Raw genomic sequence first — 23,522 nt, 5'->3', positions numbered from 1 at the left:
CGGAAGCTGGAGAAATCAGAAAATGACCGGGGCCAATCAGTGACTGCGTTTCAACGGCTGTCCGTAGAACAGTGAAAAGCAGCCTCTGGGGGGGGGGGGGGGGGGGGAGTTCCAGACCCACAGGAACGCACCCAGGGTGCCGGCCCGATTCCAGCGAGCCACCCTGCGTCCGAGATATTATACATTTAATGCTTCCATAGTGAAAATCTGTAGACAAATCTCAAGGCCCACGTTTATTATTATTACGTTCATTTTACATCTGTGTGGATGCAAACCAACTATTATTAAACCGACAATAATTTATATCGGTTCTCCGAAACAATCTCCCTCCATCTCAAAGATCCATCTCATCATTTAGTAGTTTCAGGACTTCCTTATATTCACATCTAGACTCAACTTGTCTATGCTTTTTTTGTATTTTGTCTGTTTATGGGTCCCTCTTGAAAATGAGATGCTGCATGTCAAGGGGCTGTCCCTTCAATACAAATCTGAAATCAGAAATCTGAAAATAGCTACAAGCTCACGGGCTGCAGATAAGCTATTTTCGGAGAAGAGATTTATAGACATTATGTGCAAATATAAAATAGCTGTGATACTTGGAAGGAAGTGGTTATGGTGAAATAAACCATTAGCACTTCATGAACAAATGTACAAACAATATTAAAGGCTTCCCTTTACACTACAGGTCAAACCATTCATTCACATGAAAAATACACACATTAATAAATAACCATTAAGCAATTAATACCAGTGAGCTGGTGGTTATGAAAGGCTCGGCATAAACCTGCATCATTTCAAGTAAAAAAGAACGTATTGTCAAGGAAATGTGGAATGCTTGTACATTTAAGGACGTCATAAACCAAGCCATGAGAAGCTGTTTTCTGTGACCTGTGACATGTGTGGTCTGAAGGTCTCTGATGTCATGTGTACAAGACCCACCCACCCCTGGGTTGGAGGGTAATAATGTATTTAAGCTGAAGCCTGACTGAGATGTGTGGAGTCAGTACGGTGTTCCATTGTAACGCTCCACTGCTGTCTCCGTATTCGAATACATTCTATTCCAATACTCTGAAACTCTGAATTGTGTCTGTCTCATTATTGTTGTTTCAACTATGTTATAAGTGCTCACCGACAGATTTCTATAACAGTATCATGTTGCTGTAAAAAGCCGGCTGATCATGGACGCAGCCGTCAGTTGTTTTGGAGGTGGAAAGCCTGGCGACGTGAGATTAGTTTGGAGGGGGCGAGGGGACTAATGGTGTCACTGTTTCAGCAAATAGGCGGCATTTGTTGTACACACGGAGATGACAAAGTAGCGCCCCCTGAAGTTTGTCACTCTGGGAGTCGGTTTAAAAAAAGAGCCAGTTCCCCAAAACGCCGTCTCCGTGTGGCAGAAAGGGCAGATCAGCTACAGTAAGTACTTGTGCAGGTAACGCAAAATACCCCGATACCCCTGATCTAGCTTAACCCATTCTGACCTGAGATCAGATTCATACGAGGTTTCCACTGGACACACACTGGTCTGATGAACCCATTCTGACCTGAGATCAGATTTTTAAAAATGTCAGTCGTTCTTTGATTTTTCAAAAATAGCAGACCTACAAGCTCGTAGCGCGCCACTCGGTGGCGCGCTATGAGCTTGTAGATCTGCTATTTTTCAATAGCTAAAGCATAACATGATGCTAACACCAAAATGGGTGCCCGCCCAGAATGGGTTAAGTAAGGTCTTGTGTTACTGACCTTCTGTCGAATCTCTTCTTCCATCTTGACTGGAGAACCTAGCTCGGCCACCTGGCGGACTCCTTCGCTGGCATAACCACCGTATTCCCACAGGACGTAGCTTCTGGAATGTGACCCTCCAATCAGAGCGGACCAGTGGTTAGCTCGTCCTATAGGACACAAGGAAGGACAACAGGCCTGTGTATATAACTTAGAACGCAGAGAATCTTCTCAGTATGCTCCCTGCAAACACCACTTACTGCTGTTTCTGTGATACATAGTCAATTCAATTCAATTCAAAGGGCTTTATCGGCATGAGAAAACATACGTTTACATTGCCAAAGCAGAAAGAACAATACAACGATACAGCAATACAATCAGAACAAAAATTATGTACTTTGAAGGTCAGAATCTTCAATAGATCAACTTCTGTGTACCAAGATCACTTGATGCAGGTATAGTGCAGGAATATACACTATATACATAGTCACACACACACACACACACACACACACACACACACACACACACACACACACACACACACACACACACACACACACACACACACACACACACACTTTTGAACTCACTGGGGTAATCTCTAGGATGAACTTTCTCAGACCAGTTGCCCAAGAAGGTGAGCCTGTACTTGGCGGTTCCACAGGCACAGCAATCCAGAGGACTCTCTGTGGCCGCGCCGAACACAGGCTCTATAGAGAGACGAGACAACACATGAACACACAATACGTACTTATAGGCACTGGAGCCTACTGGACATTTCCTACATATTGACGTTGTCGTCAGCCACTGTCCGACGTCGCGTTTGGCACGTTGTCCTACTACTACCGGTAACCCTATTACCAGTAAGACGCGCAAACGCGGGAAGCGAACGCAGCTGAGACCCTGCAGATCATGGCTGTCTGTCTGTCTGTCTGTGTGTCTGACCCGCTGTTACTGTATATGTGGACCTGGCCCCTTTTGTGCCCATATATGGAGCTGAGTGGACCTGGCCCCTTTTGTGCCCATATATGGAGCTGAGTGATTGCTGATGCAACACATTCCATATTTGGATAGCGGGAAAGACACACAGACAGACACACAGACACACAGACATGATCTGCTAGGTCTAATAGTAAGTGCTCACTGCATTCGCAACTAACCCTAACCTTAACCCTAACCCTAACCTGAAAAAACGTTTTTTAAGGTCAACCACACCAATGCAACTCCTTGAAACTCAAAAAGTTGCATTGGTGTGGTTTACCTTAAAAAAAACTTTTTGTCCCCGACCCGACCCTTTGGTGTGGTTTGTGCTTTAAGTAAACAAAAGCGCAGTTTCATGATGTTTTTGTTTTTCCGGCAGCAGTAATTTCACTCTGTTTCCTAGTCGCCTAGTAGCTCCGTAATGAAGTGGTTGCACCACTTAAAAATGCATCGTTAAATTGATCTAAGAACAGAATGCCAAAAACCATGCGTAATGAGATCAGATGGATTGGGTAAAGTTGGCCAGAACTCCAAAACGGGGTCAGCTTCGCTACAGCTTCCACAAAACCGCAAAACTATGTTGGATTGGTTAGAGAAGGTTCCTTGAAATAAAAGGGTCCCTCAAGGTACAGTGTGCTTGAAAACCGGTGGTGCGAGAACATTGCAATGCCTCAGTGATTGTGAGCAATCAGTGTGGGTAGCTGGAAGTGTTCTGCTGCCACTCTTTTGTGTTTATCCGAGGAGCATGCACATCTCCAATGCTGACGTGGTGTTTCCCTCCGCTATAAAATCACAGGGAACATAAAAGCATTACTGCCGCACCATGCGGTAGATTCATTGTGCTGTTTTAAATTCCACAGAGCACGCAAAGAGATCTATAGCCCTCGTTGCATTTTGTTGTCGACTATGTAATTCTTTCTTTGTTGCTTTGGAGACATTCGACACTTCCTTTTGAAAACCTACGTATATGTGAAATGGTATTAAAGAAAGGGATGACAGGGGGATAATGGACAGATGACAAGCAGACAAAGCATAACACTGAGGATAGGCGACGATGGCAGGTGGATGACGGACGGCTGTCGTTACCTTTCTCACACAGTGGGATGGTGAGGGAGCCCTCATCCTGGAAATAGATGATTCTCTTCTGGACAATACTGGCCCTGGAGACATGGACGGACAGACAGACAGACAGACAGACAGACAGACAGACAGCATGAGAAACGAATACAGGAGAGGGGTCGAGGAGGGGAGGAATTAAAGGACTAATACCATAGTTGTTGTTTCACCACCACCACCACCACCACCCCCCCCCCCCCACCCCCCTCCATTCCAGAAGCATGTTTTTTATCACAGACTACCAAAGGTAATGGGTTCCTTGGGGTATCCTAATGGAGTTGGAGTGCACATCTTTTTTCACAGATGCCGTGTGGTATTCTCTGCCCCCTCGTGACACGCCATCACGCAGCTGGGACATAAAACGTAGCCGATGTCCGTGCAGCAGAGATAGGGAACGGAGTGAGGAGGGGAATGTAGGCATTACAGTACCTAGGAGGTAGGTGTTATATGTGTGGCATATATGGTAACATCTTTTCACATCAGACTCCAAAATAGAACTAAATACGTTTTAGTTCCATTTGGAGTCTGATGTGAAAAATGCCCTTTTGAGTCTCAACATGGCCATTCTTCAAACAGAAACTGGTTAAAACAAAAGGGTATTTCATTCCGTGTCTTCCAGGGTAATTTTCTCGCCTTACAACTTAAATAAAATTCCTGTAGTAAAATCACAAGTCCGTAAAGAGGGAGTGAATGTAGGATCCTCCTCAGTGACTCTGAATGGTGCACAACAGCAGTGGTGGAAAGTAAATAAGTACATTTAATTATTATTATTTAATTAAGTACTGTACTTTTTGAGGTATGTGTACTTTACTTAAGTTACAATTTCCAATACTTTTACTTTACTAATCCACTACATCCCAGAGAGGATGAAGGGGGTATATCACCTTGTTAACCGTTGTACTGTATCTTGTATTGGCCATATGAATCTTTAACAGTCTCTAAGTGGCACAGTGTACACAATATGTTGACTGCTTGGCTATGAGATTGAAGAACACAACTGATGTACATTATATACAGTAAGTCCTGGAAATACAGTTACTGTATCTGTCTGTGTGGGTCACATCATTCTTATTTTTTGTAGTGATCCACCTACACGTGTGCACGTGCACGCGCGTTTGTGTGTGTGTGTGTGTGTGTGTGTGTGTGTGTGTGTGTGTCCGTCCAGTGCTGTCAGTAGGCCAAGGAAGTACCTACTGTAAGTTGGGAGAAAAGCATTAAAAATAAATTGAGAAAAAGAAGAAAAAACTGAACTATCTTACTAGGAGAAAGTAATGCCTAATTTATGCAACGCATTGTTTGGGTGTAGATCTGTTATTTTGGCAAGTGACACCATATGTGGGATGGATTATAAATTAAGCCTAAACCTCCTTCCAGACAGTATGCGCCGTGTTCTTGTTGCTCAATGCCATTGTTCGTGCTTTTTAATGCAACAGCATCTCACAATACGGCTGCTCAAATGAAATGAGGCTTCCAAAAATGAAAGAAGTCCTGGAAATGTACTGTCAAAGAGCATACAGTATCAAAGTGACTATAGCTGTGCCTGTCACAATGGGAATAGAATAAGTGCTGAGCCTGTGGTAGAAATGTTTTGTAGAGATTCCAGCAAATATACCTACAGTAATGTTCAAGTCCAGTCTACAGGATTTATGCAAATCCACAGAATTATGTGAAAATGATAAATTAACTCTTTGCTTATTTGATGGTTTTGTTGAATACTTGAGTTCTCAATGTTCAATCAAGACATATTATATGGTCTGCTACTTATGACAGACCATTGTCCTCCTGTCTCAGAAGCTTGTAAGGAAGCTTCTAGGCCAATAGTCATTGTTTAATGAATTCATTTGTACAGTAGCCGTGTAATAATCAGAATAATGTACTGTAAGGTGGACATTATTGGAAAAATAAATCCTTCAGGGTAAAGCAGGACCTCTGCTCCTTCTCGCATGTCTTGCTTCACCTAGGGATTAATTATTCTTAATAATGAGTCTGACGTGGTGGTCAGACTCACGTTACACATTGTCCCAAACTAATGAAGCTCAGAGATATAAGGTAATGAAAAACTATGTTATGTTTCAGTTATGTTTTCTCACTTTAGATGGTCAGTATTTTTGAAAATGAAATCAATAAATACAATAAAATGCAACAGAGATGAAAACGCAACTCGAACTGTGGATTAAAAGAGTGCAGTTATAACTAAGACGCAATTGACAAAGAGCACACAGAGGCTGAGAGGTAAACCAACAAGATGGCTGCCGGATCCGGAGAGGTTCGGAAAGGAATTAAAGTATAAAGAGATGGATAGATCTGAGGCACAACAACACTGAGATTGGACTGTGTGTGTGTGTGTGTGTGTGTGTGTGTGTGTGTGTGTGTGTGTGTGTGTGTGTGTGTGTACACACACACACACACACACGTGCATATGTGCGTGCGTGTGTGCATGCACATGCACGCTTGTGTGAGTGTGTGTCGCTCTGGGGAAACATTCCTAGACCCTAGACAGAGGCTTTTCCGGAGATCAAAGATCAGATTTGGCCTGAGCTCATCAGACCTAACACAGAATGGATTACGCACACACAAAGTGCACAAGAGCTGTCAAATCACCTGCGTATGCACACAAGTACATTTAGAGTCACATCATGTACACACAAGAGTTCCGTTCAGATCAAGATTTCTGTTCAAAATAAAGCAAATGTGTTTTTAATGAAGCGATTATCACACTTTTTTCTTTCAAAGAAAACTTGGTCTTTCACTTATTGATGTTTTTACAAATGTACGATATACTAACATTAATTTGGGGTATGTTGAATTTATATGTTTGCATGTGCCAGCATGATGGTAACATGAAACACACCCACAACTAATGCCATTACCTTCCGCTGTGTTCACGGTTTATCCAGTCAAAATGTCTGCTCTGAAAAAGGTCCATTTACAACCTGAAGGATTCCTGCGATAAACCGTCATGTTAAATATATAAATAACCCAAAATGACAAAGCAACTGGAGTCAGACTTTGACGTGTCTGGGACTAAGCTGATAAACGCTGTATGCTTTACGATGCGAGAGACAAGTCTGTCTGTTAAAGAGTGCAGGCGAGGGAAGGCAGAACAACAGGGAAGAGGCAGTTGACCTGAGAGACAGAGAGAATGAGAGTGATGGATCGAGGGAGCTCGAGAGGGAGAGAAAACCAGAGTGAGGGATTGAGGTATAGCCGGAGAGACCGAACATGAGTCAAAGAGAGAAGAAGAGGTTAGAGAACGTACTGCTCACGAACATGACAGCAATATGAGCCGAATTTGCATAGCAGATGTTCACCCGCGCGGGTCTAGATTTATTTGAAAAACAAACTGGCGGAATATGGCTGTATGCCATCTGCGAGACAGCCCGCGTGGCAACCAAATATTATAAATAACAGCTGTCAGTATGTGTCGTCAAAGAGCGGAGGTATAAGTGAGAGTCAGGAAGAGTTACCGTGTCTAACGAACGATGAGGTTATTCCCCCCCGAGGTGTGAAATGAGAAGAGAGGTGTGAGATAGACCGAGGAGGGAGATAGTTTATTGTATACAGGGAAGAAGAAAAATAGAGTTTTCAGAAGGTCTTTCACTGAAGTACAGTATTTCATGTTCACATCTTGTATTCAAGGCTATACAGCCTGCAGTAAAAGTATAAGGGAGAGCCTTGCAAGCCTTTTTTTATACCTAGTGCCATGGTGGCCTGAATTACACTTACCGGTATATATTATATTAATAAAAGAAAGGCAATCGTAGCACAGCATCTAATTGCTGTTGGTGTTATGGTTGTACAATCATAAATCATTGTCATCGTGAATAAAAATCAATTATTTACAAGTACCAGTGTCAGTATATCATTTAATCTGCTATGCGTGCGTGCGCTCTCTCTCTCTCCCTCTCCATCTCTCCCTCTGGATTTTCTTTTTTAATTCCACAACAACCCGAGGCGTTCTTTGTAAGAACAACATTAAGAATTAATGTGTCCAACTGTCCATCATACCATGGCCGTCAAGGTATTACGGGGCCAGGGGCTAAACACACAAGTTCACTCTGTGAACCGTCTGGGCCCACTGGCGTATGTTTTAAAGGGGACATACGCCAGGTTACTGTGGCAACTTTCGAGAAAGGAATGAAATAAAACAAAGGTTGCGCGCGCGCGCACACACACACAAACACACACACACACACACACACACACACACACACACACACACACACACACACACACACACACACACACACACACACACACCCCTCATCAAATTAAGCAGTGTAATCACACCTGCTCCACTTCAAACCCCAAAATGCTCCGCAATGTATGCATCACTCTTTGTTTTAGTTCCAGTCCTTTAACAGAGGTTCTGGAGAAACACCTGGTATTAGTTTCCTTAACTCCTTGCCCACCACCACTAGATGGTGCTCTTGGCTATCAGAGCGCCATGGTTTTCAGGCCGGCCCCTATTTGAACTTAAGCGACACCGGGGCACACAGCAGATACTTCCGTTTTCATCATTAGCGCTGAAACGGACCCGCGAGGTCGCAATGACTTTTTATTGACCTCCAAAAACACGGATGTTTTGTATGATCACCTCAATCTGAGCTCAATTCCAATACAAAACGTTTTTTGGATCGCCGCAAGCCCAACGATGTCGCCAACGCGGAAGCGAAGCGCTGCCTGTCGACGATGACGCCAAGAGCCGGTACACATCAGTTAATGTCTCGACTATAACCAATATAAAATAAATTAATAAAATAAAAATAACTTTGACTGGTGTACTTTTGAGGAGAGAGATATACATTACATACATACTGACAAATAAAAAAACATTTGAAATTAGACTTTAGTTGCTATCCAAATTAAGTAAATAAAAAAAGATGCCCACTTTAGTATGACACAACCGGTCCCAGTGGGCGGGGCTGTCCAGAACACCTGTATCCGGGTGCGCCTGCGGGGGGTGCTTTCTGTCACAGCAGGGGGGCAGTTGCTCATGAACTGGGTGTCGTCTTCATCAATGATCTGGGGACAGAGAAGGAGGGACAGGTTCAATTCATTGATTATTATTATAGGCTCAAGAGTGCATTAAAAGCGGTCAAATTGGCCTGACAGCGCATTGCATGTTCGAGTCCTGTTCATGACGACCCTTTGCTGCGTATCTCTCCCCTTCACTCTCTCCCTCTTTCCTGTCTATCTTCACTTGATACTATCAAAAAAAAAAAAAAAAGAAGCGGTCAAATTAACACAATTAAATATCATGATCAATAGTGTCAAGTCAAGTTCAACAAAACAAGCATGGAAGCATCTAGTTTATGTTTGTACAATTGTGCATTGATTTGTTTTCTCTTTTTCTCTCTCTTTCTTTCTTTCTAGAAGAGGCTGAACACAGTCAATCTTAAAATAATTAGGAATGATATTAGGAAGGACATATTAAAATGGAAAAACAATTAAGAGGCAAGTTGGCAACTACCTAGAACTCATCTCGAAGAAATGACTAGGCAGTTTTCCAGTATTATGGCCTATTGTGGAGAGGAGGCAGACCCTTCTATCTTTTCCACAGTTTGCCTGGTCTCCTTTGGTGAAAACAGTGGCACCGCTGAACTCAGATTAAATGTCCTCCTCACCTCATGAATGTCTCAAACAAGGTCATGAATATGGTGAAAGAGCTCTATATAAATGGCATCCCTTCAGGCCCAGTGGATTTGGCATTGCTTAGTTTCTTAAACCTCTTAAACCCCAGGGGGGGGGGGAATCAAAAACATCAGAGTTGGAACCTGAGACCAATTGGTCTCCATTTCCCCGCTGAGAGCTGTTCATGAGGTGGACAGCCGCTGGCCCCGCCGGCGGGGGATTGGGGCGTAATTAAGAGGCCATAATGTGCGCCATAGTGCGGTACTATGGGATTCATCTCAACAGTTGTGTTATGGGGTAATTGAATGCCACATTTGTCCTTCAGTGGCAAGCAGAGGAATCCATCCACACTGACAATGTCTCCATACCAGAGTCCCATATTATTTGAAGCACAACAATAGAGCTACAGTATAGGACAACATGTACGGCTTAGGTAGTCACGAAAAGTAATTTGTTGACATCATTGTAGTATTATGTACACTTCCTGACTATAGGGATGGAGCTTGTTAATTTGTAATGATAATGAGCACCTTATCAATCCTGGCTTTTATCGAGCCCACTACTGAGCGTTTTCTAATATTTAGTGGAAAGACGACAGATTCTGAACAGAACTGCTATCTTTCTTTTATTATTGGCCAGCTGTGAGTGACTGTGAGTTTGTGGCTGACCACCATCTAAACTTAAATGATGACAAAAGTTACAAATATTTCATTCATTATTTTACTAGTACAAACATATTCGTACCCCATTTTTGGATATTACTTCTCCAGATTCGGTCCAAAAATCCCACAAATCATTATTACACATTATCTTCTATCTCATGTGTTTAAGACGGATCTGTCCGATATTTCATATTCCATCCTAATTGGCTAACATTGGCTTTCAAAGTTTGCAGGATTGGCCCGTTTTGAACAAAAAGCCTCAAATCATGAACGGAGCGTGCAATTTACGTGAAATCTTTCACAGACTTTCCTACTAGGCTGAGGAATATATCCCACCCTTTTCACATTGGCCTGTTTTAGCACCACCAACAGGTGGATTTTTCCAAAAGACATTTTTGGAACAAAATGCCTCAAATCATCCAATTGCCATCCAAGGCGTAAGAAGAAATGTCACCCTTTTCACATTGGCCTATTATAGCGCCACCAGGAGGCCACAACCTGACCTGCCCTGGTGGAGACCGGTGCCCCGAGGGGCACATTTTCTAGTTAGATTTAATTATTGATCGCCTCTCGTCTTGATTGTTTAACCATGACGTCATGGCCTGCAATGCTCGATAGCAGGCTCGACAAGCCCAAAGCTTATCGATACCGGGTACTCAATAAATGTGTTAGGGGGTTTGTAATGGGCTTGGGTTTCATTCCTTCCTGGTCCCACTGACTGTGTGAACAGAACGCAAGTCTGATCCATTGGTTTAAGGAGCAGAATTATGTTAACTTTATAATCAGGCCCGGATTGGACAGTCAGATTGGACTGCCCAGACAAAAGGGCCAAAACAAGAGAAAAAGAGAGAAAAGAGCCAAAACTAAAATAAAAAGTAATAAAAAAGAGATAGTAGCGTCTTTGAGCAGTCTTTGGGCCGGTGAAGACCACAAACGCCAGGGCCGATTTTCCGTGCCAGTCCGTGCCTGTGTACTGTGCCTGTGTGCCTGCATAAAAGGCACCCGGAGGCCCATGGCAGAGCAGCAGTGATGACAGCACTTTGATGGGCACACAACATTGTTGCAATGCTGACGAAGACTTAAGACTATTATTTTGACTAGACTAAGACTAAAACATTTCAGATAACTAATTATTAGGACTAAAACTAAATTATGTTTTATTGAAAAGACTAAGACTAAATCAAAATGTGCTGTCAAAATTAACACGGCGAAGGACTGAAAGTAAAGTAATCACGCTACAGTGTTGTGCTCAGCCCATATATGTGTGACTTTGGATATAATATATAGCCTGGTACATTTAAAAACGTATCAAACTCATCTCTGTCTCAAACGCATCCTTGTCAGACAAATAGTCACACACAGTCACACACACACACACACACACACACACACACACACACACACACACAGTCACACACACACACACACACACACACACACACACACACACACACACACGCGCGCACACACACTCCACTCAATATGCTCCAGCTGCAGTCTGACAGGATATAAAGACAGAGACAACAGCTCTCTCTAGACACTTATGTGACTCACAAAAAGATCCCTCACTTCACACATTCCCCTGTCACACATTGGGGCGCACACCCACACCCACACACACACACAATCTACTTCTTCCAAACTTCATTATTCACTTCACGGTTTACGCCTGTTTTGCCAAGACTACGTACGATTCTGACAGCTAAGTCTAGATGCAAACACAATGATGAGAGATGACTTAATGAGCAGAGTCAGGCAGGCAGGCAGAGTGAGAGAGAGAGTGTGTGGGAGAGAGAGAGAGAGATGTGAAAGACGCACGCAGAAATAGAATTAGATTAGAGTCAAGATATGACAAATTGATAGGAAACCAGCCCAGTGAGTGTAAAGAGCTTTTTTCAAAAGGGGGCCATATTAGAAAATATTAAAACACCCAAGGGCCAACTACATAATGTACCTTCGGATTTAAAAGATTCTATTTAACTATCAATATTTAATATCAATGGTCTTTTGTAAGGTGTGTGCTGTGAACAAAAAGTGTATCTCAGCCTTTGTTCAGCCTTATGTCACATTAGGGCAAGCAAGCAAGGTAAAAAAATAAAGAAATATAAGGAACAACAAAGGAACTGACAAACTATATACTCTGTGAAATGCCCAGGTTAAACAACGTTAATGTAAAAATGTTCCATACTGTTGGGTGGGGTGCTCATAATGCAATTTAGGTATGAAGCTGCATACCGTATAAAATTCGCCCCCAGGGCCACATTTGGCCCGCGGGCCGCACTTTGGACCTGTGACCTACTGTATACACTTTGCATTACACACAAGCATTTAGCTATTGAAAAATAGCAGATCTACAAGCTCATAGCGCGCCACCGAGTGGCGCGCTACGAGCTTGTAGGTCTGCTATTTTTGAAAAATCGAAGAACAATATAAATATATAATATAATATAAGAATATAAATATAGCTTTTTCAGAAAACTGTCAGGACGTAGAAGACATTTTTAGAATCTGATCTCAGGTCAAAATGGTTAAGTTTCAGTCCCTAAAGTTTGGTCTCTGAACATCTGGCAAGACAGCGAGTGAGGGTTGAAGAGAAGGCAGTAAACGCACAGCATGGTTAATGAGCCTTTGTTTTAATTGCGACTGCTGGAATGTCTGTGTACGTGCGTGCATGTGCGTGCTTGTGGCCAGAGTTCATCCCACCGTCTTTGTCAGCGGAGATGGTAAACACAGATGTCTGCTAAAGCAAATGCAAAAGCACACACGACGACAGAAAGAGGGAGGGGGAGATGGGACAGAGTAAAGATCTCTGGAGAAAATCAACAATTAGAATAATATTAACTTTGTGTGTGTGTGTGTGTGTGTGTGTGTGTGTGTGTGTGTGTGTGTGTGTGTGTACGTCCGTGCGTGTGTGCGTGCAGGCAGGCAGCACATACATTGCAGCTTTGTATTTATATGCGAAGTCGTTTAGTTAGGTTGTTTATGGCCGCTCTGTGACCGCGGAGAGCAAAGGTCCGTTTCTCAATGGATTTGTCATCTAGGAGGGTTATTAAACAAATTTGGCCGGGGTGTATTTAAAATAAAATACATAATAATGTTTAATAACCCTCCTAGATGACAAATCCATTGAGAAACAGACCTTTGCTCTCCGCAGTCACGGAACTGCCATAAACGACCCAACTATAGTTAACCAGCAGCGAAACCTCTGGGACCCAAGTGCGGATTGAAACTTTTGCTGACGAACACACGTATACAGACAGACGGACAGATTGAAATGTCACGTCAACATTTGAAGACACACGTAACTCATAAAGTCAGAGAAATCTCTTGTCTTGGTAGAAGCCTCCGAGTAGGAGGCAAAAACAATTTTCCCTGAGCAATCTATCAATTGTATCAATCAAAGCTGTATAGATCAACACTTTAGATCACTGCTGAGATCTTGGGGCCACCTTATTACATCATATAAAAACTGCCCAGTTGAGGTGGGGTGTAGAGGCTTTTTGGCCAGATCTACCACCAGGCTGCAGACCTGGGGGAGTCAGAGGCCAGACTCAGCGCTCAGCCATCAAAGCTGCACCGGAGGCAGACCGAAACCGAAAGAAGCTCAGGCTTGACTCAGGGAAAAGGACGCCCTTGCATAGACCCACGGGATGCCCTTCAACATCAAGGCGACTCTCATGACTAATTGGGCACGGGACGCAAGCTCAGGTCTGATCACCCTGCAGCTGGCTGCCTTAGGGGAGGGTGTAGTGTTAAAGGCTGAAACAGCCTCCAAGAACCAAAAGGGAACACTACTGATGTTAGTTTTTATTTGTTGACGGAATTGTCAATACATTAAGTCTATATATACTTACTTTTAGTCGTCATAGCTTCGTTTTTATTTAGTTTTCGTGAGTGAAAAATAGATAGATGAAAAGACTTTTTCATCTATCTATTGTATCCACTCATCACCATGACGACAGCGTCATCATGAGTCATGTGTGCTTGCACAAAGGAAATCTACATCTTATCCTGTGTTTCATGAATGCGTGGGTCTCATCAAACACAAGCTCACTAAAATCAAGGGCAACAGCTTGTGTCATCCATCCAATGAGTACAGTAGCCTTACATTACATCTCCTAAAAGCCTCCTCCTAGAATAATCTGTAACTGTGTGGATCTATTAAAAATAATCCTTCATTCTCTAATGCCTTCTGGCTGTCAATTTAAAAAAAAAAAGGGAAATTTTTTATGTAATTATATGGGACAAAGCTCATTAATCAAAAAATGTTTTTTTTGTTTTCACCTCAATGTAAATAAGCTTTGGCAGAGTTAGCCAAACCTAAATTTCATCTGTAGTCCCTGAGCAGGCTCTTAAAAAATGAATGATAAAAGAAAGACAGAGTGTATAGTGTGCCAGCACACAACAGTGACAACACCGTTGATGCCATGTGTGCATAAGCACCCAACACTATATCCATACAAAAACACAATACAATACAGTACAATACAGATCAACATGGTACAGGGGACAGAACAACTGCAAAGTGAAGTGAAAAATGACACCAGTGATGAATACTAAATAGTGCTGATAGTTACTCATTATTACAGATTTAAATTGTTTTTAGATTTGAATTGCGTTTGCTCGTGCACACGCAAATCTTTAGTTCCAGACTCTCTTTTTTTGTTTAGGCTATTGTCAGATAGAACAGCATGAATGAAAAGTGTTGACAACTTGCTCAGACTTTGCAGTCCAAAATGATGAAAGCGCCGTGACCTCCAGACAGACGAGAACAAATTACATAACTGTAAGAACAAAACTATTGTATTCTTCACAGCCCTTTCAATCCAGTTCACTTAAGTGCCACGTAATTATTTCATCACACAAAGACATAACATTCATCCCAGATTCCCAACAATAAAATGAGTCTACCATGCAAGTTACACATTGAAAGCACTAGCACAACTAGATTGCTGATCCTCTTGTCTTTTTCACCACAAAGACACTGCAAATAGCTACTAAAAGTAGAGTTACACATTGCTTGTCTGAATATAAAAAACGTGTCCATGAAGGACAAGGAGCAGTAAATGAGCATTGGATGGCGATGTCCTATTTTGTGTTTGATTGGTGCTAAATCTTGGGGTGTTTATCTCGGAGCTGGAACCTGGGGAATTGGGCTGCGTATTGTTTGAGAGCTATTGTTGTATTGGCACACAAGGTCACGGTCATTTCAGCTCTGCACACAGTGCATTCAGTCTTTTTCCTTAAAGATCCTCTCGGCAGCAGTGTATGTGTACTGTATGTGTATATATATATACACTGTATATAACCAGTAAGACGCGCAAACGTGGGAAGCGAACGCAGCTCGTACATATTTGGGTTTTTTTAAGATTTATTTTTAAGTTATTATTTTTTGTGTAGGCACAAAATGTAGGCACAAAATGGCCTAATGACCACACCATCACACTCATGTCACCATGACTCAGCCATAACCATATAAGGAGTCCCCAAAGCAGCTATACGTCCAAATATGGAGTGTGTTGCATCAATGACAAACAAATCACTCAGCTCCATATATGGGCACAAAGGGGGGACACACAGACACACGCACGGACAGACATGATCTGCTAGGTCTCATAGTAAGTGCTCACTGCGTTCGCAAACACACATATACCTGTATATATATCTCTCTCTCTCTCTCTCTCTCATTGCTGGGCTTATTATGCAATAGTCTGAATCTCTGAAAAAGTACGGAACGACTTCAGCTTAGGCACTTCAAAACTGATTGTGTTTGTTTATCCGCAACTAAACTCAGAACCCTACAGTATATAGCCTTAAAAAAGTTAATATCTGATGTGTGCTCATCACTCCACTTAACCAAACAAGCTCCGTTTTGTCTCCCTGCTGGGCAATAACATGTCACTAGCCTAGATAAATATGACCCATGTTCCACTCAGTCCGAAGTAGCAAGACGATGGCTGGGAAAAACACACATCTACTCCACTAAGTATGCACGAACGCACACATACAAGTGCACACACAGGCCTATAAGGCATTAAACAAGTCTTATAATGGCTGAGTGAAATAGAGGGTGAACATAGAATAAAGCAGGAACTCTCTATGGCTGTTAGAATTATTGTGTGAAAAGCTGTCTTCTATTTTTTTTTCTTTCTTTTTTTTGCACCTCAGTGAGACAGCAGGCGGGAACATTCCAGAAGACATGCCAGAAACAACTGAAAAACAGAAACCAAAACGAGGGGAGAGCAGGACTTGGAGCTTTCCAACCTACAAGCTCCTCTGTACAGTGTAGGTCTACACAGTATCATGACACTGCAAAACCAGACGAAGATTCTTTGGGGGAAATACAACCTTGAATTTTTGCGTTAATATCATTACGCAATCCTCTCTGATAATGCATGTGGAGTTTGATGGATTGAGGTCATTTAGGTAAAATCCCTGCAGTCACTCATATCATGCACATAGCAACGCTGCCACTTATTGTTGATCCACTATCAATCACTGGCAAACTAAATCACTGCATTATTTTTTTATACAAGAAATTAAGAGTTCATTCCCAAACCTCAAACCCATATGGGTGAAGAGTAATATTACTCTTTTCCATAATAATTCTAAAGAAAAGCAGAAGAATTCAACGACGTAATATAGCTGACAATGGTAAATTATCAAGAATTTGAACAACTTACTACTGTAGTCATTCCCACAGTTCTCAACACTCGCGTGACAAGTCCACCTATCACACAGACAGAATTTCAGTCAAATTTACCTTTTTTTCCTACTCTAGTTAGTAACACAACTACAGTATGTATACACTCCTTTCCCTCTGTTTGACAGAACACCTCATCAGTGTTGCGCAGTTTTGAGTTTCTCCCTGTAGATAACTTGTAATAACATTTACTGTGTCCACCCGAGTCAAAAAAGTTAATCTCTAGGTATTTGAAAAATGCTTGGGAGGAAGAACTACTGTAGGTAGGTATACAGATTGTTCTTTTTGTATTTGTTTATGCTCTCACTATTTTAATTCCTTCGTCCGTCTACATCTACTGTAGTCATTCCAACAGTTCTTAAGACTCGCGTGACGGCATGAAGTCCTCCCATCACACAGACAGACTTTCGGTCAAATTGCCCTTTTTTTCCTACTCCAGTTAATAACACAACACCTTTCCTTCTGTTTGACATAACACATCAACAGTGTTCTACAGTATTTCATGAGATGGAATACCGAACACCTCAGTTAGAGTCTTTTGGGAGATGGGATACAGAACACTTTGTGGATTGTATGTAATTAATAGTACACAAAGAAAACTCATTAAAACCCACGCTAGTCAAGTGTCTGCCTGCGTGTGACTCATTCTCAAAGGAGGCCCGCTGAGATATACAGGGACTGGAAATCCATTTGAGACAGAGTGGGCGGACATGTTTGTTATGGATTAAATTAGTTAAATCAAACCAGGGGGTTTGCGTTGCTGATGTGACAAAGTGGATGTTCTAAAAATGACATGTCTGCATTCATACAAAAAAGACATGCTTGTTGTTGATCAACACCAGCTGTGTAGCAGCAGGGGTGTAGCACCACATTTCTGGGCCCTGGGACAAGGATTCACTGTGGGGGCCACCATCAATATTCTTTGATGGGGGGGTAAGACTAAGAACCCGTCTTTTCTTTATTGCCATCTTCATGTCATTCCTGAAGATTTTTTAAACTTGTTCCACAAAGCATTATACACTGGATTTGTACTAGTGCTACCCGGTCATTGATGAGCTTCCAGTTCTGGCCATGCCTCTTGTTAACATGCTCAACCTCCCTGATCTTTTGGGTAAGCTCCTGTTGTTCCAGTGTCACATGCTGTACACTTGGAATAGTTCCTCTTTTATCTGCTTATAGTCACCTCCCTCAGATGCTCTTTTTACCCGTTTACAAATGGATAAATGAACTCTGAGGAATGGATGTTACTGTGTTCAGTCAAACACAAGGAGTATAAACTGCAGTAAAGAGATCATGAAGTAGAGTAGCAGGATAAAAGATTATGTTTTAATAATAAGATATAATATAATAGCGACTGCAGGTCGCATTTACTATGAAATCATGCATTTCCGGCCAGTCAGTTTGTTTGTTTGTTTGTTTGGTTGGTTGGTTGGTCACCCCAGGCATGACCATACAGTATGGCCATGCCTCGTGACATCATCAGGGATGGAGATCCCTGATGTCATCAATATTAAGCCCATATATGGGAATGCCCATATATGGAGTTCCCTGTCATCAATATTGGCCAGCAACTGTATACATCTGACCCCAAACCCTTAGAACTCCATACGGAGCTGACCTGTTCTGACATTCCATATGTTGATACACTGAGCAAGTGCAGCTCAAAGGCTGAGCTTCAAGATGAATGGGTTGAATAATGACTCTAGCATTTGATGTCCATTCTGTATTAGGTGCATGTTCCGTAAAGCCATTATCGAATATAATATAATCGAATCAAACTAATGCTCCAATCCATCGCCCTCTTGAAGTTGTTGGCTACAGAGGCTACATACTGTACAGAGGATTGCACAGTCTCTCCTTGGTATGGATCTGGTTAGTGTCAGGGAGCGGAAACAGCTAGAGATGTGTGATTCTGTTTACACTGCAGGAGGTAATTGAGGAAGTCTGTCTCTCTCCTCAGGAGCTCTCCAGCGCAGTAGGAGCTGAGTTACTACTAGTCAACAAAATACATCACATCCCCTCTCTCTCTCTCTCTCTCTCTCTCCCCTCTCTCCTCCCTTTCCATATCACTCGCTCTCGTTTCTCATGCCTTTCTACAACTCTCCCCCTAGGCCTACCTAACTCTCCCCCTACCTACCAGCCCACTCACCCACCCTTGCTCGCTCGCTCGCTCCTCCGCTTTCCCTTGCCTTCACTGGAGGGAATATGCGCTTATCCGTTGGAAACATGTCATGTTTGTGTCAGCCCAGAAGAACTCAACAAATGAGAGAACTAGTTTCTCTTTTTGCAACAGAACTATGTAGTCTATCTCTGGGAAGCTTCTTCCTCCCTCCTGCAGAGCTGTCTGTGCAGCAGCAACTCCTTCACCCCCTGTATGACTACAGGAAGCAGCAGAGTGGAGTCCCGTGTGCATTAAAACATGTCAGATAAACGACTCTGCTGCATATCAGGTGGGTACACACTACAATGGGTTTATTTATTTCTCGAAGCACAGCCTGTCCCTGCTGCGTTATGGTTCTCTCTAGATGGTAGGAGGGTTGCGAGGGTTGTGGAGCTTTTCTCCCATTAAAAACCTCATGAACACACCGGAGAAAACGGACGCGACTAGTCTATACTGGATTTTACTTTGTTTACAGTCTGCTTTAAATAACTTTAAACCGTTGTCAACAAGTAGTCACGCTCCACACGCCTGGCGTTCTTGTACACAGACAGTATATCCACTCGGAGCATTGGATATATGTTATTGATAACATGAATGTGTTCATCATTGCACTGATGAAGGCCAATTAGGCCAAAACGTTAGCATTTGTTGTAATGTTGGTGAGTGCTATACTGTACCATGCATCTTTACATGTCTGGTCTTTTTGTCAGGTGAAACATAGATTGTGCATTACATGCATTACATTCACCTATTCAAACACACATTCATACACCGATTGCGGCGGAAGCAATGCAAGGTACCAACCAGCACATCGGGAGCAATTTGGGGTTCAGTGTCTTGCCCAAGGACACTTTGACAAAGGGTGAATTGGTGTATCCCTCGTACACAATGTAAGCTACACCAGTAATTGTGACCGTAGGTAGCATTTACTATGACAATCTCCCGCCCGTCCGTCCGTCCGTCCATCTGTTAGTTAGTCACCCACGACATCAGACCCTTAGATCTCCATATCTGCATATATGGAGCCGGCCAGCAACTCTACATCTGACCTCAAACCCTTAAATCTCCATAAGCTGTTCTGACATTCCATACGGTATGTTGATCCCTCCCCACCCGTCCTTCCTGTTTCGACATTCCATATTATGTTGATCTGACCTCATCAAATCCTGTACACTCAAGAGCGGACAGCCCCGCCCCCCCAACATTCATTTCAATGGAAGTTGCTCAGTGGCGATGAAGAACCGGAAGAGCGCTCTACTAGAGCGCTCCGTGTTTCGTGTTACTATACTACAGTAGAGTTTGGCGGCTTCAACGTTGGCCAGCCGCTCTGGGGGGCTCCCTGGAAAAGATGGAGGCCCCGATGGAACACCGTACCCAGATCTTTACCCGAACCCGAACCATACCAAACTCATGCCCAACAACTCTTTTATAGGGTGACCATATTAGTAACAACCATTGTGTTATTATTCCCTACCTGGAACTGGCCGGCGTAGTCGTCGTCTGTGGTTCCCTCCTTTCCCTCCTTAAGAGAGATGAGTGTGAAACCTCTGAAGTAGTTAGGACTGGAGGCCAGCAGTGTCACTGTGTGGAGAAGACATATACAGTAATAATGTTACTACATTAATGGCACTGCATTATTCAGCACACACACTGTAGCGTGGGTCCAATAAAAGGTTGTCTATGGATCCAGGGCCTGCTCTGTGTGTGTGTGTGTGTGTGTGTGTGTGTGTGTGTGTGTGTGTGTGTGTGTGTGTGTGTGTGTCTGCGTGTGTCTGCGTGTGTCTGCGTGCGTGCGATTTTTATTCACAGTATACATTTCAAACGTAAGCATGAGTCAAACAAAGCTACGAGGATAAAACCATAAGAAGCACTAAGATTTGTTTATACCAGGGTCCTCCATTTTCAATTCATCAGCATGATGCGTGCTTACGCCGTATGTGTGCGTGCATGTGTGTGATACAGTGGGTCACTTTGTTGGATGCAGGGTGACACCATAGATCTAGATAAGTAGATAATAGCTTTATCCCACAAGGGAAATGCCATTGTCATTGCAGTAGTGCAGGTAAGAAACGCAGGACAGATACAGTCTGTATCCGACTGTCCTGTGTTGCGTTTATTTTATTATTACCGTTGTGTTATATCTCTCTGACGACATTCCCATGCGTCATGACGTTCACACCATTTGAGTACTTTCTTATAACAGGCACTCAGAACCTCAGACATAAGGGTGACAAGAAATCTCAGTCTGTTGCTGTATCTATAGAGCTGTAAATTGAGTGTTGATTTCACTCAGAGTATAAAAAATGAATTTAATGAAATGTTGATATGCCACACCCCGAGAGCTGCTCACGTAGTGAAAAAATATAGTATAATTTTACAAAATAGTATTACATTCTGACTAAAGACTTGTGGAGTAAATGTGTGTATTTCACAGATATTCAATGTCAATTGTAAATTGTGTTGAATAGATTTAGCCACAAAGATTGACGCACACTGTCACATGTTCATAATCTGGACACCCCAATGCAGAAATATTATTTTAATAATCTCCTTGAATTCCTCATCGCACCAGCACCGACTCACTGGACTTAAGAGATGTTGCACTTCACTGAGTTTTTAAAACAAGACTTGACCACAAGACTGTATGTGTGTGTTGTTCAAGTTGAAAAAGTTTTCAAGCTCAAGTCCAACTTCTTCACCCACTGACTTAAGGGAATAAAGAGGAATAAATTAAGAAGAAATATAGGTCAGAAATGCTATCACAAAGTGGCTCCTATCAAGGCCACACCCCTCCCTCCCTGTAGGGAGCATGAGGAGGAAACCCAAACAAACAGAGAGAAAGATAAAGACAGGGTGACAGATAACATCCTTCAGCTGCTGTTACAGTTAGCAACATTTTTGCATGCACACATTAAAATTTAAATAATTTCATAAATTAATGTGTACAATCAGCAGCTCAGCACTCTAGTGCAAATTAGCCTACAAATCAAGTAATAATGTTACACTACCAAATGGACGGGTGATGATATTTAATGTAGACCCAAGTAGCCTACACTAGTCGGTGTTAAATTAACTGATTGGCAAGGCAGGCAAGGCAAATTAACTGATTGGTTGGTTCTGGTTGGTTGTTTGATTGAATACTTTATTAACAGTTTGCAGAAAAAAGCACAGGAAAGTACAGTTCAATACAAGGTCTGACTCTGCCCAGAGGATTTAAAATCACCCAAGAAAGCACTTGGCTTGTTTTCTATTGGGATTCTTCATAATCATATGCCATGAGGTTGTGCATTGTGCAGTGCATTTTACAAAGACCCCATGCCAATTTTTTTTCTTATTTTTTGTGTGCAATTTATGTATATTTATGATTTATGAGTATAAATGTAACTTTAGCCTACCCCTGTAGGTGCTCCCGGGCTGGTAGGTCTCCGGGTCCCCCTCCACTCGGAGCCTGAACTCGTGGTAGCCGTCCCTCCGGGTCCCCTGTGTCTGCGCCCGCAGGATACGACCGCAGTACCCGTCCGGTGATCTGCCGGCCGGCGCCTCCTCAACGAAAGCGACCGCGTTGCACACCACAAAACTCGAGACAAAACACTGCAAAAGCAGTAAATATAGGTATATTCCCATTTTGTAGAACCTCGAGTCGAGAGGAGTCTGTATCAATTCAAATAGAACTCCCCCCCGCCGCCGGAGAAGAAAGAATGAACGCTCGACCAAATCTACGCCAAACAGATATTCATTGAGACATTACTCGCACCAAACTAGGCTTCTAATGTTACTCGACAGTTCGGGATGAAGAGCAGCTGTGGAACCATTCTGATGAGATGAAGCAACCGCGGAGAGGAGTTGCAGGCAGCGCGTCTCAAGTTCAGTGGCACAGCACGGCACACGCGGTAGTACAAATAACTTGAAGCATAACGTAATATAGCGTACACGCGGACTGAAATGCTGTTCGGTTAATCTGTCACTCACTCAGCGTGTCCCGTAATCTGTCAATTGCTCCATAAATTGTTCCGTAATCTATCAATTATGTTTGATATGCATATAGTGTCTGTCAGCGCAGCTGGCGTTCAGGAAATAACGAAGTTCGACTTTTTCGGGCACTGGTGTTTCCTCTCCGTTGGACAAGGGAAGGTCTAAATTGGAGTCACGAAAGAAAGAGGCAGCTCATCTGTGGACTTTTAACAAAAAACAGACATTTCCCCCCCTCCTGTTCCTGTGAGCGCAGAAGCAGCTCTTGGGGAAGCTTCTGTCTGTCTGGCTGTCAGACCAGCAGCAGGGGACCATCATTCTCACAAATCGCGCCCAGTATTTTACTTCTCCACACAATCGCAGTATCACACCACACGCACTGTGCGCGCTTTACGCACGAATTGGTGTCAGTTTCTTATAGTGTGGTTAACAAATTAACAATGGGAACTAAGAAAACATTTAATTGCTTACAGGAACGACTAATTGGCATTATGTATACATAATGTATGTTCTCTCAAGAATAGAGTGCTTTTCAGGTTTCAATAAAATATGCAACCAGTTTTCTGACTAATCA

General features: G+C 42.7%; 1 protein-coding gene across 1 annotated transcript in view; it reads right to left on the bottom strand.

Annotated features, from left to right (window-relative positions):
• The window catches only part of spon1b (spondin 1b), a 71,548-nt gene extending 48,308 nt beyond the window's left edge, over positions 1–23,240 (bottom strand). Inside the window, exons 1-6 of the mRNA XM_080761553.1 lie at positions 22,375–23,240; positions 20,454–20,560; positions 8,711–8,844; positions 3,790–3,863; positions 2,313–2,432; positions 1,741–1,889 (exon numbers count right to left, since the gene is read on the bottom strand). Coding sequence (XP_080617679.1) covers positions 1,741–1,889; positions 2,313–2,432; positions 3,790–3,863; positions 8,711–8,844; positions 20,454–20,560; positions 22,375–22,603 — 813 coding nt within the window. The 5' untranslated portion in view covers positions 22,604–23,240. The remainder of the gene's footprint in view (positions 1–1,740; positions 1,890–2,312; positions 2,433–3,789; positions 3,864–8,710; positions 8,845–20,453; positions 20,561–22,374) is intronic.
• Between the last annotated feature and the right edge of the window lie 282 nt (positions 23,241–23,522).

The sequence above is a fragment of the Protomyctophum bolini genome (genome assembly GCF_963924005.1).
Source record: "Protomyctophum bolini genome assembly, chromosome: 4".
In the NCBI taxonomy this organism is placed as follows: domain Eukaryota; kingdom Metazoa; phylum Chordata; class Actinopteri; order Myctophiformes; family Myctophidae; genus Protomyctophum; species Protomyctophum bolini.
This window is presented reverse-complemented; position numbering and strand designations above follow the sequence as displayed.